General features: G+C 37.5%; 11 protein-coding genes across 11 annotated transcripts; 6 read left to right on the forward strand and 5 right to left on the reverse strand.

The window, feature by feature from the left end:
- Window positions 1-194: 194 nt before the first annotated feature.
- On the reverse strand, window positions 195-1,257 carry RPS6B (40S ribosomal protein eS6 RPS6B; the record flags this gene model as incomplete). The annotated part of the gene is made up of 2 exons (NM_001178529.3): window positions 195-899; window positions 1,252-1,257. 2 exons carry the CDS (start codon window positions 1,255-1,257, stop codon window positions 195-197), a joined length of 711 nt encoding a protein of 236 aa, NP_009740.3.
- A 731-nt stretch (window positions 1,258-1,988) lies between these two features.
- Window positions 1,989-3,347, reverse strand: SMP1 (Smp1p; the record flags this gene model as incomplete). Its single annotated transcript, NM_001178530.3, has 1 exon — window positions 1,989-3,347. One exon carries the CDS (start codon window positions 3,345-3,347, stop codon window positions 1,989-1,991), a length of 1,359 nt encoding a protein of 452 aa, NP_009741.3.
- A 496-nt stretch (window positions 3,348-3,843) lies between these two features.
- YBR182C-A (uncharacterized protein) lies at window positions 3,844-4,038 on the reverse strand (the record flags this gene model as incomplete). The annotated part of the gene is made up of 1 exon (NM_001184586.1): window positions 3,844-4,038. One exon carries the CDS (start codon window positions 4,036-4,038, stop codon window positions 3,844-3,846), a length of 195 nt encoding a protein of 64 aa, NP_878050.1.
- A 559-nt stretch (window positions 4,039-4,597) lies between these two features.
- On the forward strand, window positions 4,598-5,548 carry YPC1 (phytoceramidase; the record flags this gene model as incomplete). The annotated part of the gene is made up of 1 exon (NM_001178531.1): window positions 4,598-5,548. One exon carries the CDS (start codon window positions 4,598-4,600, stop codon window positions 5,546-5,548), a length of 951 nt encoding a protein of 316 aa, NP_009742.1.
- Window positions 5,549-5,845: 297 nt separating this feature from the next.
- Window positions 5,846-7,417, forward strand: YBR184W (uncharacterized protein; the record flags this gene model as incomplete). The annotated part of the gene is made up of 1 exon (NM_001178532.3): window positions 5,846-7,417. The coding sequence occupies one exon, from the start codon at window positions 5,846-5,848 to the stop codon at window positions 7,415-7,417; it is 1,572 nt and encodes a 523-aa protein (NP_009743.3).
- Window positions 7,418-7,605: 188 nt separating this feature from the next.
- Window positions 7,606-8,442, reverse strand: MBA1 (Mba1p; the record flags this gene model as incomplete). The annotated part of the gene is made up of 1 exon (NM_001178533.3): window positions 7,606-8,442. The coding sequence occupies one exon, from the start codon at window positions 8,440-8,442 to the stop codon at window positions 7,606-7,608; it is 837 nt and encodes a 278-aa protein (NP_009744.3).
- A 593-nt stretch (window positions 8,443-9,035) lies between these two features.
- PCH2 (Pch2p) lies at window positions 9,036-10,843 on the forward strand (the record flags this gene model as incomplete). The annotated part of the gene is made up of 2 exons (NM_001178534.1): window positions 9,036-10,586; window positions 10,700-10,843. 2 exons carry the CDS (start codon window positions 9,036-9,038, stop codon window positions 10,841-10,843), a joined length of 1,695 nt encoding a protein of 564 aa, NP_009745.2.
- A 273-nt stretch (window positions 10,844-11,116) lies between these two features.
- On the forward strand, window positions 11,117-11,959 carry GDT1 (putative ribosome biosynthesis protein GDT1; the record flags this gene model as incomplete). Its single annotated transcript, NM_001178535.1, has 1 exon — window positions 11,117-11,959. The coding sequence occupies one exon, from the start codon at window positions 11,117-11,119 to the stop codon at window positions 11,957-11,959; it is 843 nt and encodes a 280-aa protein (NP_009746.1).
- A 208-nt stretch (window positions 11,960-12,167) lies between these two features.
- Window positions 12,168-12,590, reverse strand: NTC20 (Ntc20p; the record flags this gene model as incomplete). The annotated part of the gene is made up of 1 exon (NM_001178536.3): window positions 12,168-12,590. One exon carries the CDS (start codon window positions 12,588-12,590, stop codon window positions 12,168-12,170), a length of 423 nt encoding a protein of 140 aa, NP_009747.3.
- A 400-nt stretch (window positions 12,591-12,990) lies between these two features.
- On the forward strand, window positions 12,991-13,991 carry RPS9B (40S ribosomal protein uS4 RPS9B; the record flags this gene model as incomplete). Its single annotated transcript, NM_001178537.3, has 2 exons — window positions 12,991-12,997; window positions 13,411-13,991. The coding sequence occupies 2 exons, from the start codon at window positions 12,991-12,993 to the stop codon at window positions 13,989-13,991; spliced, it is 588 nt and encodes a 195-aa protein (NP_009748.3).
- Window positions 13,992-14,752: 761 nt separating this feature from the next.
- Window positions 14,753-15,623, forward strand: RPL21A (60S ribosomal protein eL21 RPL21A; the record flags this gene model as incomplete). Its single annotated transcript, NM_001178539.1, has 2 exons — window positions 14,753-14,763; window positions 15,152-15,623. 2 exons carry the CDS (start codon window positions 14,753-14,755, stop codon window positions 15,621-15,623), a joined length of 483 nt encoding a protein of 160 aa, NP_009750.1.
- Between the last annotated feature and the right edge of the window lie 491 nt (window positions 15,624-16,114).

The raw sequence follows: 16,114 nt of genomic DNA on the forward strand, positions 1-16,114 counted from the left end.
CTTTCAAGAAAATTTTCTCATCACTCATCCCAAGGACTTCAAGAAATAGAACAATGCATCATAAGTTTATGAATTACGTGCATTTGGACCTTCAAAGAATAAAATCGAAGTTATAGTTAATTATATTAAATTAAGCCAAAAGTACATATATCTAAAAGGAAAAAGTATAAAAATTATGCAGGTCCAAGACATACTTAAGCCTTCAAAGAAGAAGCTCTTCTCTTTCTGATTTCGGCCTTTTCAGCCTTTCTTTCAGACAATCTCTTAGCCAACAATTGAGCGTATTCGGCAGCAGCTTCTCTTTGAGCTTGAGCGTTTCTGACCTTCAAAGCTCTTTGGTGTCTCTTTCTTTGCAATCTTTGAGGAGTAACCAATCTTTGGATCTTTGGAGCCTTGGTGTAAGTCTTTTCACCCTTGGTGACTTCTCTTCTGATGACGAAATCACGAACGTCATCTTCCTTGGACAAACCGAAGAACTTTCTGATGTTGTTAGCTCTCTTTGGACCCAATCTCTTTGGAACAGTAGTGTCAGTTAGACCTTCCAATTCTTGTTCACCCTTCTTGACAATGACCAAAGCCAAGACAGCCAAATCTGGACCAACAATGGCACCTCTGACGGACTTTCTCTTTCTTTCACCATCACGTCTTGGTCTGTAACAAGAAACGTTCTTGGTCAACAACAACTTGATTCTAGTTGGCAACAAAACACCTTGCTTCATTGGGAAACCTTGTTTGTCGTTACCACCAGAGATCTTGAAGACGTAGCCCTTGAATTCATCACCAACGGCTTCACCATCGACTTCTTGACCGATTCTCTTGTCGAAGAAAACACGAATACGGTGTTCATCATCAATTTCGAAGGTCTTTTGAGACCCGTTGACTGGGTAAGAAATGTTCAACTGTTATAAATAATACCATTTGTTAGTAAAGTTGTCCGAAGCCAATATCGACAAATTCCAACGAATCCCTGCTGTCCTTTCTTCCGTTACAGGTTTTTCTTATTTTCATTGATATTTCTAAACCCTTTTCGTAAATTCCTTTTTCATTCCTTAATTTGAACTTAGCGAGATATTTTCCTAAGTGTCGGTACGTGTATATTAGAGGGAATTATCTCGTTTAAACAACGTTGTTCTTGAGAATTTTTATTATAGTGCACTAATTTGTGGGTATACGTTTATCAAACAGTCAGAAACAGCCGGTTAGCGCGTGCTGATTCATTAGAATTCTAAGGATTTGGGTGATATTACATACCTTCATGATGGCTCAGTCGTCTATTCACACTGGATAGTTTCAATTAATGACTTCCAAATGTTTTGAAGGGCACACTATTCAAATTAAGATCACTTTTCATAAAGATGAATTTTTCTCCCATCAGGCATTCATTGACCGTGCCCTACAAACCAAGCCAGCCGAGATTGTATCAGCTCCACGCACATAGGATTTTCGCCTGCCCTTGGCCCATACCGAAAGAGTTTCCTAGGATGATGGGCCGGCATGAAGATAAGCGGCCTGTATGCCCGAGACACTGAAAAAAAACAGCAAAAAAATAAGATGTATGGAGTTCAAAGATGTATGGATGCAAGAAAAGAGGTTAATGGTGCAAACTGTAGAAAAAAAAGTAAGGAAATAATTTATTTTTAATAAAATTAACTGAAAAGATACATGTATATTTTTCTCAAATTAATCAATGCAATATGTGATATATTTGCTATCTGGCTTAATGAGATAATTTTTTACATAATTATGTTGAGAAGTTAACAGGGCAGTCTCTATTGTTTTGATCGATTGAGTGCACAAAAATTGGAAGGGGGCCGTGGAGCACTACCTGCAAATTGCTAGAAATTTGCGTCACTACATCTGAAAAATGTACGAGCGACATAATTGTCTATAGCCCTAATTTAGAAGACGTTTGCCTAAATGCGCCAACATACACTCTTAATTTTAAGCGAATGCTTTCTTGTAGTAAAAAGTAGCTAGAAAGCGATTCATTAATCTGGAGAGTTTGTCGAACTCGTGGATTTCAAAGTTGAACTAGCTACCGAGGAAGGAAAAACCACAATAGATGAAGACGGGCTTTTCGGAAATTTAGGCGGTCTTCCAATTGGCGGTTTCAGAAAGAATGTTTTGTTATTTACATAAGTGCTGCCACATCGGCCATTATGATATAAGTCGTCCATATCATTGTTCTTGAATCCCAAAAACTTTGAACGAGAAAGAGGGGAGGACATGTTGCTGGCGAGCATTTGATTGGGAGTGGCTTGTACATCCGTTTTCGGTGATGCGGTTCCTGAATACATTGCTGGCGACCTCTGGCAAGCGTCATTTGTGGCCTTCGGAATATTTAGCTTTAAATATGGCTTCCCTGAGAGCTTTCCTCTATTGCTGTTCAGTTGGTGCAGGTGATGGACCATCGCCTGCACTGGAGCTGGACCTTCCAAAGTATTTGATATAGCAACTGTCGGGTGTATCTTTTGCTTTGCTTCAAAGCTCTCGCTGTCACCCGTCCCATTAAATCCTTTTCCCATTGGGTTACTATTTGCCGGAATAACCTGTACAAATTGCGATTGAAAGGATGGAATATTGCCCACTAAACTTGCAGGCAATGAAGGCTTTGGCAAATTCTCGTAAGGCGACGGGTAAAAATTATGATAATTAGAGTGGTTAGATTCAGAAAGTAGTAAATGAGTATCCGGCCTAATCCTCTTGTTCATAAAATTCCTATGAATAGCCTCGTTTGCAACATGCTGTTGGTCTACGCTTTCTTTATAATCATTAGCATGAAAACTCCCACCAGAATTTAAACCGCCTTGCAACATTTGATAATCTGCACTATTTCTTGCACAGTCAGAATGATTGGATCCGCTACGTGATATTGCTCCGTGGCAATGCACCAATGGTGTACTTACACCAGCGTTCCCGGCGTCATTTGACGCCAACGGAGCGCTTAAATTCCCATTGTTTTGTACACTGGAGGAATCTTGACTCGAAACTGTACAACTCCCAGAATGGGAAGCTGGTTGCAACACGGTTGCTCTTCTTCGCCTGCGCTTCCTTTCATTCAGAACAACACGTGGTTTTTTCACATAGTCACCATAATCAGATGGTTCTATGATATTATGAGGAAGATCAGTGTTGTTTTGATGAACATTAAGCAGGTTACTCATATCAACAGAAGAGTATTCGTAGAATGTATTATTGGATCCTAAAATAATGACAGCAATGTCTACTTGGCAAAGTACTGACAATTCATGAGCCTTTTTAAATAGTCCTGCTTTTCGCTTTATGAAAGTAACTGTACGATTTCTATCATCTTTGATAGGTTCAATTTCAATTTTTCTTCTACCCATTTAGCAGAAATTTTTTTGAAAATAATTGTGTTTGCTTATCTAGAGCTTTATTAAATTTTTTTCTGATGAGATAGGCCTGCTCGAAAAAATAGTCTGTCTTTGAATTTGGCTCGTATATTTCTCCCTTCGAATGAATGATAAAGAAAGACTCAAAGGAATGATGTAGTGTTATATAGATTGGCTAAAATAATTTGGCAAAAGAAAGATGGATAAGGATAGTTCATGTTTTTGAGTCCTTCACGAACATAGGAAGCCGGGTATGCGTGGAGATTTAAGTTTTGCCAAGCCTCCAATTACTCGAGCGAGATTATTTTTGCAGAAGAAACAAAGACGCCGCTTGTTACTAAAAAAAGAAGGCAACAATAATGCAAAAAGTTCGAACCAACTGTACCTCAAGCCGTTTTGTAAGCCACTATCATCGGGAACGGTACAGGTAGAATGATAGATGAAATTTACGTAAGCGTTAATGGAAAACAATAACGATGTGGTGTAAAAGCTAGTGCGTAGTGTGAGTGCCACTAGTTTTCTTTGACAGCTTAAGAGCAAGCTTTTGGAGCTCACAATCAAGTGAAACAAGAATTATGTTCATTTTCTCCTTCGGAACTGCAGAATAAAAATTCTTTATACTATAAACACCGCCATTATCAAAAAAGTATTGCTGAATCATGGTATACAGCGTGAAAATCTTCATGGCATTTCTACAAATTCTTTTTAGTTAGTATCGCCAACCATTAACCTTTTTAGTAATGCTGACGTTAAACGAAGGCGAAAAAAAATACTTGGCAACACCATCGTTTATATTTTTTTCAAATGGAAGTGTCGGCCGACGTAGCATAGCAGGAAAGATTCAAAGGCAAGGGTTTCACATAACGTTACCCTTCTGACCACGCCCCTTCTTTCGATCCCACTAGTGCGGACGGATTATCACGCAAGTTTTTTAACGCGAGACATCGGAAAATATTTATGCCGATTAGATCCGGCCCCTGAAACTTTTTGTTTGATACTTTCAAACGCACTACTCTACCCCATGACATAAAAAATATCTGTCTCCGGTTATATATGTCTAAATAGAATTCGGGTAGCATTTTATTTTTATCGCTTATAGGAAAAAGATATTTGCATATATATATCTATATATCCTATATACATCTATATAGTTATTGTGTAAGGGGTTTTTATAAGGTCCGATACTTACAGAGATTAATTTGTAAATAAAAGCAGAAATCTTTATTTAAGAAAATAGAAGATTGATGGGAATATTTCGTTGGAACTATCCAGAGAGTTCTGTCCCCGGCGTTTGGGGAGAAACAACTTCCACTATTGACTGGTGTGAGGAGAACTATGTCGTTTCTCCCTATATTGCCGAGTGGTCAAACACTTTAACTAACAGCGTATTCATACTGTCAGCGATTTACACAACTTACTCTGCTTACAAGAATAAATTAGAAAAAAGGTTTTTACTTATTGGCTTCGGGTACGGTTTGGTCGGAGTAGGATCATGGCTATTTCATATGACACTGAAGTATAGATTCCAACTATTGGATGAACTTCCAATGATATACGCCATGTGCATTCCGACATGGAGTTTAGTATGCGAGGCCAAAGAGGCATTACTTAACGGAGATAATCACAAGAAGGTTCCTCTATTTGAACAGATATTCATCGGCGTAATTATCGGCCTGGCCGTTACAACAGCAAGCATACTCTACGTTATTTACAAAAATGTCGATATCCATCAAATTTTGTTTGGCGTACAGATTGTAGTTGTGGCTGCTACTGCAGGAAGTTTGACGTACAGATACGTCCATGATCCACTTGCCAAAAGAAATCTCAAGGCTTCAATGGCGCTCGGCGCAATTTTGTTCTTATCTGGCTACATTTCGTGGCTACTTGATATACACTATTGTTCGTTCTGGGTGCACGTTAGAAGAAGTATTTTGGCTTTACCACTTGGTGTACTGCTTGAACCACACGGATGGTGGCATATATTAACTGGTATGGGGATTTATTTCTACATTGTTTCTTTGGAACATTTAAGGGTCATTACGCTCAACGTCAGCTGCAATTACCAGTTCATCTGGAGATGGAAAGTCTTCCCTGAACTGATATGGAAAGGGCGCAAACCCTCAACAAGATATTCACTTGAACTATTTGGCCCATACGTAGAAGATCAATCAATTGAAGTTAAAAAGGAGAAGTAATAATTATAGCATAATATATATTCATAATGTATAGGCATATTTATTTTTTATTTTTTTTATTTCATGTTCTATTTAATGACGAATCACGAAGAAAATATATCTAAGAAAAGATCTTTTGAATCCTTGATTTGCGAATAGTTTAAATGACCCAGCTTATTGCTCTGGTGAAAAAAAACTTTGTGCGGTCTCAAAGCCGTCGGCGGCAAAATAACGTGAATTGATGAAAGTAAATAAACAAAACAAAATCTCTAATTGTTGTAACACAAATACTAAGAAATTTGTTAGCTAATTCGGGACATGTACCAAAATAATGTATTGAATGCTATTTTGGCTTCTGAAAAATCAAACTTTCAATACGATAGTGGAACAATATTAAGAAACCACAAAAGACCAATAATAACATTTAATAACAACATAGAGCACACAGTATCCGAACCTAATAATTTTACAGGCTATGAGGAAAAGGAAGATTTGGATATAATGGATATTTGTCCTTATTACCCAAAAGCAAGAATGCTGGCGGATGCCATTCAACATGCCAAAACGAGCGCAAGTGAAAACAAAATGGAACTATCAATGAAAACTATCCCATGTCTCAAGAAGGAAAACGTCCATGTTGAGAAAGGGCACGATTGGTCTCAACTCAGTACGAGCAGAATTTGTAAAATTTTAGAAGACATAGCAGATAAAAAAAATAAAACTAGAAGGCAATCTGCCCCATTACAAAAGACGAAGTATTTCCCAACAAATGAGAATCAAAATACCGATATAGAAAATCAGAATTGGTCCCAAATCCCCAATGAAGACATATGTGCACTTATAGAGAAGATTGCTAGCAGACGCAATAAAAATCGCAAACGGAAAAATCTTTCATGTTCTAAAGTCCAAGAAATTCAGGGAAATATTGATTTACCCAAAAAAGACGTACAAGAGGGAGATATTTCAGATTCGTCTCTATTTGCAGCAGTAAGAGGAACCAAAAAAGTTTCCGGATATGATTACAATTCAGAAGATAAGATACCTAATGCGATACGTCTTCCTTACTGTAAGCAAATATTACGATTATTCTCACTTTTACAAATGAAGAGAAATGACTTAATAGTCACCTCTGAAAATTGTAATAGCGGAGTTTTCTTCAGCAATTTTAATTATCAACTTCAAGTTAAATCGAATTGTATTGCAAATATTTCTTCTACACTCAGTTTTCTACCCCATCATGAAATAACCGTATACACATCCTTTATTCTCTATCCAAACGTTGTCGATAATATTTGGGAATGCACACGATACGCTATTCAACTTTTGAAGTCCGAAGCAGCACAGTTTACGCTACTGCGTGATATATATAGTGGCTTCACAATTATACTTTCAAATCATCGATATCATCCTAAGGGTTTTAGCGCTGATTACTGTTACAGTGCAAATGAATTGACATTATTTCTTTTTGTTATTCGAACAGGGCAAAAAAAAGTACTTTATCGATCTATTCCTCACAACACAGCAGCAATTGAAAAAGACAGTTCTTTTGATACAGAAAATAGAAAGAGAAGGTCCGAGGAAGAGGTTGTTCTTAAATGTAGGAAGTGTTCTAATAATTCATTGGCATTAAAAGAAATCAGCACCTATCGTTTGGATAGCGCAGAAGGTTTTGAGAAGTCTCAGCCTCTAAAAGATGAAGCAAAGCTCAGTGATATGAATTATGTACAAGGTAGTATCAGCTATAACAGGACTATTCTTACCGGCTTATGGAAATTATTTCACAGATTGTGCTGCAAAGATCGTTATAGGAAAACCAATCTGTCAGAAACATTGTTCTATGACGATTCAACGGAAAGATGGGTTAGAATGGGAGAGTTAATGCACTATTGAAAGGGAGATGCTTCAATAACTTTTTTCATGAAAAACTATTTAATAAATTTAATATATATACTTCAGAATGAAAAACAAATGAATAGTTTTTACTGAATATGTAAGTGGTATGTGGAATAAGAAACTCAAATGAAGCAATGGCTATTTACAGATGTTCCAAAACTTTTCGCATTTATATACATATTGCCTTAGCTTGGAGGTAAACGATATATATCACCGTTAACTTTCATTCTGTGTATGGCAACTTTAGCATCGTCCTCGTAGCTTTTCGGTAATTTATCATTTGGTTTACTTTCAAACAAAGATCCCATTAAAATCATATCATTAGTTGTAGCATCACACAAAAAGGCAATATAGTCTACAACGTCACGGTCTAACGTCTCAGTCTTCTTAGTTTGCTGATTGACTTTAATTAGTCTTTGCTTCGTATCAAATTTGTAAACCAACTGTAAATGCTCTAACGGCATTCCGGGAATCATGATTGGTTGCACTGAGACTAGTTTAGGAACTGCATTAAACTTTATCAACTGCCAGTCCAGTGTTGCATTACCTGGAAGTTGACGGGACCTAGCCTCGAGAGCTTCCTGAACCCATAATGAAACTAACCCTTTGATGTCCGACAAATTTTTATGAGCAAATGACGTGTTTACATTGATATACGTCTCTATGGCTTTGTTTTTCCAGAGTAAAAAAGAAGGTTTAATGCCTGATTGAAAACGAAACAATGCGACTTGAACAGAGTTCAAACCAAACGTGTAAAGTCTTCTGATCAATGCATTTGCAACAATGAGAGGATGAGCAAATACATTTGGAAGGTTCTTGTAAGCCGAGGGGATAAATATTTCGGCAGCAACACCCAGGTGCCGAGGATTAAAATCTTGCTGCTTACTTTTATCTTTCTTCTTTGTAGTTTCACTTTCTTTATTCAAAATTAACCTCGAAGTTGAAAATAATCGCCGCTTGTTAAATGATATCAACAAGGATCTTGGAGGGAAGAAAAGGCATGTAGATCTTAATACACTCATCTCATAAGCTTAGCTGAATGGATAGGCTTGCTTTCTGATGGAAATTTGCCTTGCTTTTCCAACTATTCCATTACTCAGGTTTTATTTTTTTATTTTGTAATATGGGGAGAAGGCCGGCAGAATATTTACGGACAAATGAATAAATTGGATTGGATTGACTAGTGGAACGTGTAAAGATCGCGATACTCCGTACCAATCACCGAAAGATTGCCCGTAACCGAAATGACTCCATTCTCTGAATTTTTTGTGAAACCAATATCTGAGACTCTTCCTTCATCTTATCAACGTATTGTTCAGTCAATTAAGTAAGAAGTATATTTGAGCGCAGCCTTAATCATATATAGCACCAGTTATATGTTTGCCCCTCTCTTGAGTTGAAAAACACATAATACATAGTACTGTACTTTTCTCTTTTTCATCGTTGGCGAAAATATAATCTTTCTCAAAAATATATATATATGTATATATATCCTTAGATTTGCCGTTGACAATAAGGTGGGCGGCAAATCTACGAAATGCGAGGCGGTTAAAAGAGAGTGACAACATTTTCATAAAAATATTCTGATCTCAAACTGAAGACATAAAATAAGGATATGAGCTACATAGTTGACCTACAAGTGCGAGGATCATCTCTGAGGGTTATCAAATGTATGTTTAGAGAGGATGAGCAAATTTCTTCTCTACATTCTGGTTCTGACTCGAAACAAAACAGCAACAAAAAGCTGGGAGAATTTTTGAATCTGTTAAAAGCAGTGGTCAAGAGGAAGTTGGAAAGTTTCCCAAAAGACCGTTTAAAGACTTCGATTATAACTGGCCAAGAATTAATGAGAGAGGGGCAAGGAAGTATTGAAATTAAGGATCCACCAACGGAGGCGCAACAACATTTGATTAGAAGCCTAGCAAAAGTTTTATTACACCAGTTTTCAAGCATAAATGGCAAAGTTAACACAGTAAATGAAGGACAAGATAATTTGTTTCTATCCTTATTCGTTAAAAAAATTTCTATAGAGCAACAGTCCACATCACACGTCTCTATTAAATTGAACTTTCATGAGAAAATAAATTTGGGTCAGCACATAGATTCTATTTTAGATTCAGAGGAGACCAACGAGTCGGACACTTATCACATGGGATCTGTTGACGAGTTCATTATATATCCCTTTTGCTGTCTGGAAGAGCAAGATGAGCTGAAAAATGGCAGCATACTGTCCACAGAGTTCGACAAGATTGACTTAGAACTAGACGAGGATGATGGTTTTGAGGGAGAAACTTTAAACAATTGTATCAATTCGGTGGGAAATTTTGACATTCCACTAAGTAAGCAAACACTAAACTTAGTAAATATATCATATCTTCCAGGCACAACTTTCGAGGGCCAATGGGAATCGTTGTATTTTGGTAACAATATTAAAGAAAGGTTATATAGCTACGCAACTATATCTCTCAAGATAGCAAGATTCAAACAAACTGGAGACTCCAATCAAGAAGACATTACAACGCTAATCACAAATAATAAATTACTCCTTGTCCATGGTCCTCCGGGAACAGGTAAAACAACGTTATGCAAAGCACTTTGCCAAAAATTATCTGTGAGGCGGGAATTTTCAGACGGTTCCGATACCATTGATACTAATTATAAGGGGATAATAATAGAATTGTCTTGTGCACGCATCTTTTCTAAATGGTTTGGAGAATCGTCAAAAAATATATCAATAGTATTCAAAGACATTGAGGAGCTTTTAAAGGTCAATGAGGGACGAGGGATCTTTATATGCCTTTTGATAGATGAGGTTGAAGCAATAGCAAGTTCAAGAACAAATTTGTCAAGTAGAAATGAGTCAACAGATGGAATCCGAGTTGTGAACACTTTACTTACGCAACTTGACAGGCTGAAAAAATACCATAACTTTTTAGCATTAGCCACGTCTAATTTATTAGATTCATTAGATGATGCTTTTGTTGATCGAGCAGATGGAGTTTTTTATGTTGGAAATCCAACAGCTGAGGGCATCCTCCACATTCTAAAGGTTTGCATAGAGGAGATGATAACTTCAGGTATAATTCTTTTTCACGCAAGATCAACTGGAGTCAAGTTCTTCAATAAATATCAGGACATTTTGCGGAAAATTGCTATCAAATGCTCGGTATGTTTTTTTCTTTTATTCTACTTTTACGATTCTTTTTCTTTCTTTCCTTCTTCATAAAAAAGCACTTTCACTAACTGTCTTTGTCAAACATAAATATGCGATCAATATAGACCGTTGATATCAGTGGTAGAACAATAAGGAAATTGCCCTTGATGTGTCTGTCTGAATACTTCCGGACATTTCCTGTAGACGACGATGAGTTTGTTCTGGCATTAGCTATGTCAGCGCGGAAGCTGAGCGCAGCGCGGAAGTGACGGAGGAGCTTTTTCCTTTTTTTCGCTTCTTTCTTTTGTCTCATACTCATGTAGCATACTTTCGCGAACCCTATTCCAACGTTTTGTTGTTGCTCGCTTTCATGCTTAAAATTTTTATTATGTATTTTACGATCAAGGTGTATCGTGAACCACACGTTTATGAAATCCTTATTTTAGAATCAAAAAGTCCTACAATCTTGTTTGTGGAGTCTATATAAAGCTAAAGTTAGGTTCTACAAAGCAAGATACAAATACGAGGCCATCGAGTATTCAATGGGAAATATGATAAAGAAGGCATCTTTAATAGCCCTCCTACCGCTGTTCACCGCCGCAGCCGCTGCAGCTACTGATGCGGAGACATCTATGGAATCTGGGAGTTCTTCACATTTGAAGTCTTTTTTAATGTCCGTTTCTATGATTGGGCTTTCTGAAATTGGTGACAAAACCTTCTTGATCGCAGCCTTGATGGCAATGCGTCACAAAAGAGTTCTGGTGTTCTCAGCAGCAGCTACCTCCCTCGCTATTATGACCATCCTTTCTGGTGTGGTGGGTCATTCAGCCGTTGCTTTTCTTTCTGAACGCTATACAGCATTTTTTGCAGGTATTTTATTCTTAGTGTTCGGTTACAAATTGACTATGGAAGGTTTGGAGATGTCTAAGGATGCAGGTGTTGAGGAGGAAATGGCTGAAGTGGAGGAAGAAATTGCCATTAAAGACATGAACCAGGATATGGATGATGTTGAAAAAGGAGGCGACACTGCGTATGATAAACAGCTGAAGAACGCTTCGATTGGTAAAAAAATAGTGCACAGGATTCGCGAATTAGCATCATTTATGTTTTCCCCAGTTTGGGTTCAAATTTTCCTGATGGTTTTCCTAGGCGAGCTAGGTGACCGTTCACAAATTAGTATTATTGCCATGGCTACTGACAGCGACTATTGGTATGTTATTGCAGGTGCTGTTATTGGTCATGCCATTTGCTCTGGATTAGCAGTGGTGGGTGGGAAATTATTGGCAACAAGAATTAGCATAAGAACAATCACTCTTGCTAGCTCGTTGTTATTCTTCATTTTCGCCTTGATGTATATATATCAAGCATTCACAACTCAGGATTGAGATGGTTTGTAACCGTATTCTTCTTGGATTCTCTCTTTTTTCTCTTCATATTTAAGTGTGAATCTTGAAAAGAATATTTATAGACATACGTAACTAGTGTACGGCTGATATTTATTTGATGTAGCTTTTTTTTTTGCTAAGTTCATCGCTTTTCTTTCCCAGCCAACCCAATGAAGTCTTGCGCACGCAATTGGTTGTAATTATCCGATCAGCCGCTATCATCATTGTCACGGTCGGGTTCCTGTAATACCCTTTTCCTTATTATTCCCTTAATTTTTTCATTCGTTTTCTTCTCGAGCACTTCCATAATAGGCGCTAATTTGGCTTTGAGATCGCTGGTTTCGCAAACCTTATCGATGTAACGCTGATGTTCGTTTTTTTGGGGGATAATATATGGCTGACCACTCTCTTTTTGTTTCGTCTTCTGAATAGTTTCTTGTACAAAACTATTCGTTGCGTTAGAGCTCTGTCCTGTTTGAATCACCGTGTCATATACAGGTTCATTTGAAATATTTAAACCAACAAAATCATTGGCTTCTTCTTTGCCTGTTTTGCCCAGCTGGTTGATACGGGCACGTAACTGATTTAATTCTTGGTCCCTTTCTAGTGATAAATCTCGCAGAGAGGGCATACTGGTTGTAAAAAGTAGTCGCAACAAGTAAGTCGTAAAAAAGTAGATGTAATGGAAGGCTTTGAAGGAACGGCTAGCCAGCTTTTCTGTATCATTCCTAGCCTAATTGACAGCATCTTGACCTTCTAGTATGGAAACTTTCAATTTCAGAAAGCGGTGTTCCCCGCTGCGACGATTTAATCCGTACATTTACACATCTGTACATTTTTCATATTCGCAAAACAAAGGTTACTTGAAAAAATCATAAAGTTGGCGGCTTCAGGTGGACGCGCTTCACTCATGTAGCTTAACATTCAATCCCATTAAGCATTATGCATAAATTTCATGAAGTTTACTTAATAAAATTGTTCATTTGCATAGACAAGAAAGAAAGCAACAAGACAACTAAGACTAAGCAACAATGCCAAGTACGTATTAGACTATATCGAAGAGGAGGGAAATTCTTCACTCTGACTCGTTGATTTTGAAAGAGGTTCGGGTCCTCATAAATATTTGAGAATATGAAATTCCATAATAGTATACCTTCATTGAGTAGCACGACAACAGCCTGAATTACTATCCATATTATGAATATCTTTATTTACACTGAACTCCCGACACTTCAGTTAAACAGGGATACATTAGAGATCAAGGTGATCTAATAGGGAACATCTCTCTCGTAACAATGGGACAGTATTTTATTTTCCAAGGCGGATACCTAATTATGCGTTTTTAATCATATCTCTACAATATTTATGAGCACTTACTTGGGCCCTTGCAGACTTTTGTTCCGGGAAAACTTTTGACTAACAAGAATCCAATTTTACTTTTTTTTTTTTAGGAGCTCCAAGAACTTACTCTAAGACTTACTCTACACCAAAGAGACCTTACGAATCTTCTCGTTTGGACGCAGAATTGAAGTTGGCCGGTGAATTCGGTTTGAAGAACAAGAGAGAAATTTACAGAATTTCTTTCCAATTGTCTAAAATTCGTCGTGCTGCCAGAGACTTGTTAACTAGAGACGAAAAGGACCCAAAGAGATTGTTCGAAGGTAATGCCTTGATCAGAAGATTGGTTAGAGTTGGTGTCTTGTCCGAAGACAAGAAGAAGTTGGATTATGTTTTGGCTTTGAAGGTTGAAGATTTCTTGGAAAGAAGATTGCAAACTCAAGTCTACAAGTTGGGTTTGGCCAAGTCTGTCCACCACGCCAGAGTTTTAATCACTCAAAGACACATTGCTGTTGGTAAGCAAATCGTCAACATCCCATCTTTCATGGTCAGATTGGACTCTGAAAAGCACATTGACTTCGCTCCAACTTCTCCATTCGGTGGTGCTAGACCAGGTAGAGTTGCTAGAAGAAACGCTGCTAGAAAGGCTGAAGCTTCCGGTGAAGCTGCTGAAGAAGCCGAAGACGAAGAATAAATAATTCGCTGATTTCATAACTGTATAATAAATTTTATAACTTTTCAAATCACGGATCATTTTTCATTTTACTTTGTCATTTTTATTTCATTTGAAAATGGGTAGAGGTACATAACTGGCGCTTTTCTTGCAAGATGACATGGCATTGGATGACACAAGTATTACTCAATACCCAACGTAAATAGCTAGAAGATTTTGATCGGATTTAAATTCCCAACTGCAACTCAGTAGCGTTTAGGATTTTACACCTTGGCTTGGAGAAATCCTTATTGTCAGAAATTGAAGCCGTTAATATTTAAAGGCTAATTCTCCATGCCATCTTGCATTCACTTTGGTATATATCTCTTGACCTCAATATATCTCGATAATATAAATCGCAATATTATACTTGTTAGTCTGACAGTTTTACACCTGTACATCTTCACCATCACCACACCCTTTTTTACTGGAGGCAAGGATGAGTTTGAATATCGCCTTTTTCCCAGCCGCTAGAACATGCTCAGAACCGAGGAAAAGCACCGCTGCCAAACCTCCTTTGATGTGTTGGCCCACCGCTACTAGTGGCCGTGCTGGAAGCCCAGGCAGCGGTGGGGGCCACAATACGAGAGCTGGAAAGGTAAACGGTCTCTGCGCCTCTGTGAAATTTTATCACCAATGGAGTGTCATGTCTGGTAAAGATAATATAGAAAGTAGTGTGCAATTTCAGGCATTACCGATTGAACTTTGGAATAAGAGAACCAAGACAAAAATAACTAGCAACAATGGGTAAATCGTATGTCATTTAATCCTATGAATCTACAGCACGAACGAATCATGGTATCTCAAACCGAACATATCGTCACAGAAATAAAAAGATTTAAAGACGTGTCTAGTGTGAATAAAGCAAACATATCATTAGAGCAAAATATTGGGCAGATAAGATGATGCTACACTGATTCTGAGAAAATTACGTGACATGATAGGCTTTTAACGGGCTGTAAGTCATTAGTTTACAGTCGTTGCTTTGAAAATTAGTTCAACATTAGAAGTGTAGTAATTACAAGCCCTTTTTCCAAACATTCGGTTATGTGCTGGGACGCATCTCAGAAACTCGCAAAACAATAGAATACTAACATGATTTCTTATAAATCTTAATTTTGATTTATTTCCTTATAATACAGACACGGTTACAGATCTCGTACTCGTTACATGTTCCAACGTGACTTCAGAAAGCATGGTGCCGTCCATCTTTCTACTTACTTGAAGGTCTACAAGGTTGGTGACATTGTCGACATCAAAGCCAATGGTTCTATCCAAAAGGGTATGCCACACAAGTTTTACCAAGGTAAGACCGGTGTTGTCTACAACGTTACTAAGTCTTCTGTTGGTGTTATCATCAACAAGATGGTCGGTAACAGATATCTAGAAAAAAGATTAAACTTAAGAGTTGAACACATCAAGCACTCCAAGTGTAGACAAGAATTTTTGGAAAGAGTTAAGGCCAATGCTGCTAAGCGTGCTGAAGCTAAGGCTCAAGGTGTTGCTGTTCAATTGAAGAGACAACCAGCTCAACCAAGAGAATCCCGTATCGTTTCTACTGAAGGTAACGTTCCTCAAACTTTGGCCCCAGTTCCATACGAAACTTTCATCTAATTTACCCGATGCTGGTTTTGTATCGAAAAAGATTTTCAGGTTTTAGGTTTTATTTTTTGTCTATTTTTAAATATATAATATAATAAAAAATAAATTGTGTCTAATATCCATAATTTGTACATTTAGATTATTTCTTTTGGTTCTTTATTCTGACCTATATAGACTACTCAACACAGTCACTTCATGTCATCCAGATATTACTTGCGTTGAGCATCTCTTTTGAATCCTCGCTTCGGGCTCTCTCTTAGTGAAAAATTAACCTTACGCCAAAATCCAAGAAGTAAAATTAAAAAGAATAATGGTAAAAGTCTAACTTCACATAGAGAATTCAACTTTGTATAAAGGGGTAGCCTTGTTCTCTATAGAAACTGTTCTTTGAAGTACTGCTAACTGAGGTAAAAAAATCGGACGATTTTGTCTTTACGTGGTCCTATATTTATTGTGTCAAAGTCACCTACTTACTTACATAGTTGACCATTCTCATATCCCAT

The sequence above is a fragment of the Saccharomyces cerevisiae genome, chromosome II, assembly GCF_000146045.2.
Source record: "Saccharomyces cerevisiae S288C chromosome II, complete sequence".
In the NCBI taxonomy this organism is placed as follows: domain Eukaryota; kingdom Fungi; phylum Ascomycota; class Saccharomycetes; order Saccharomycetales; family Saccharomycetaceae; genus Saccharomyces; species Saccharomyces cerevisiae.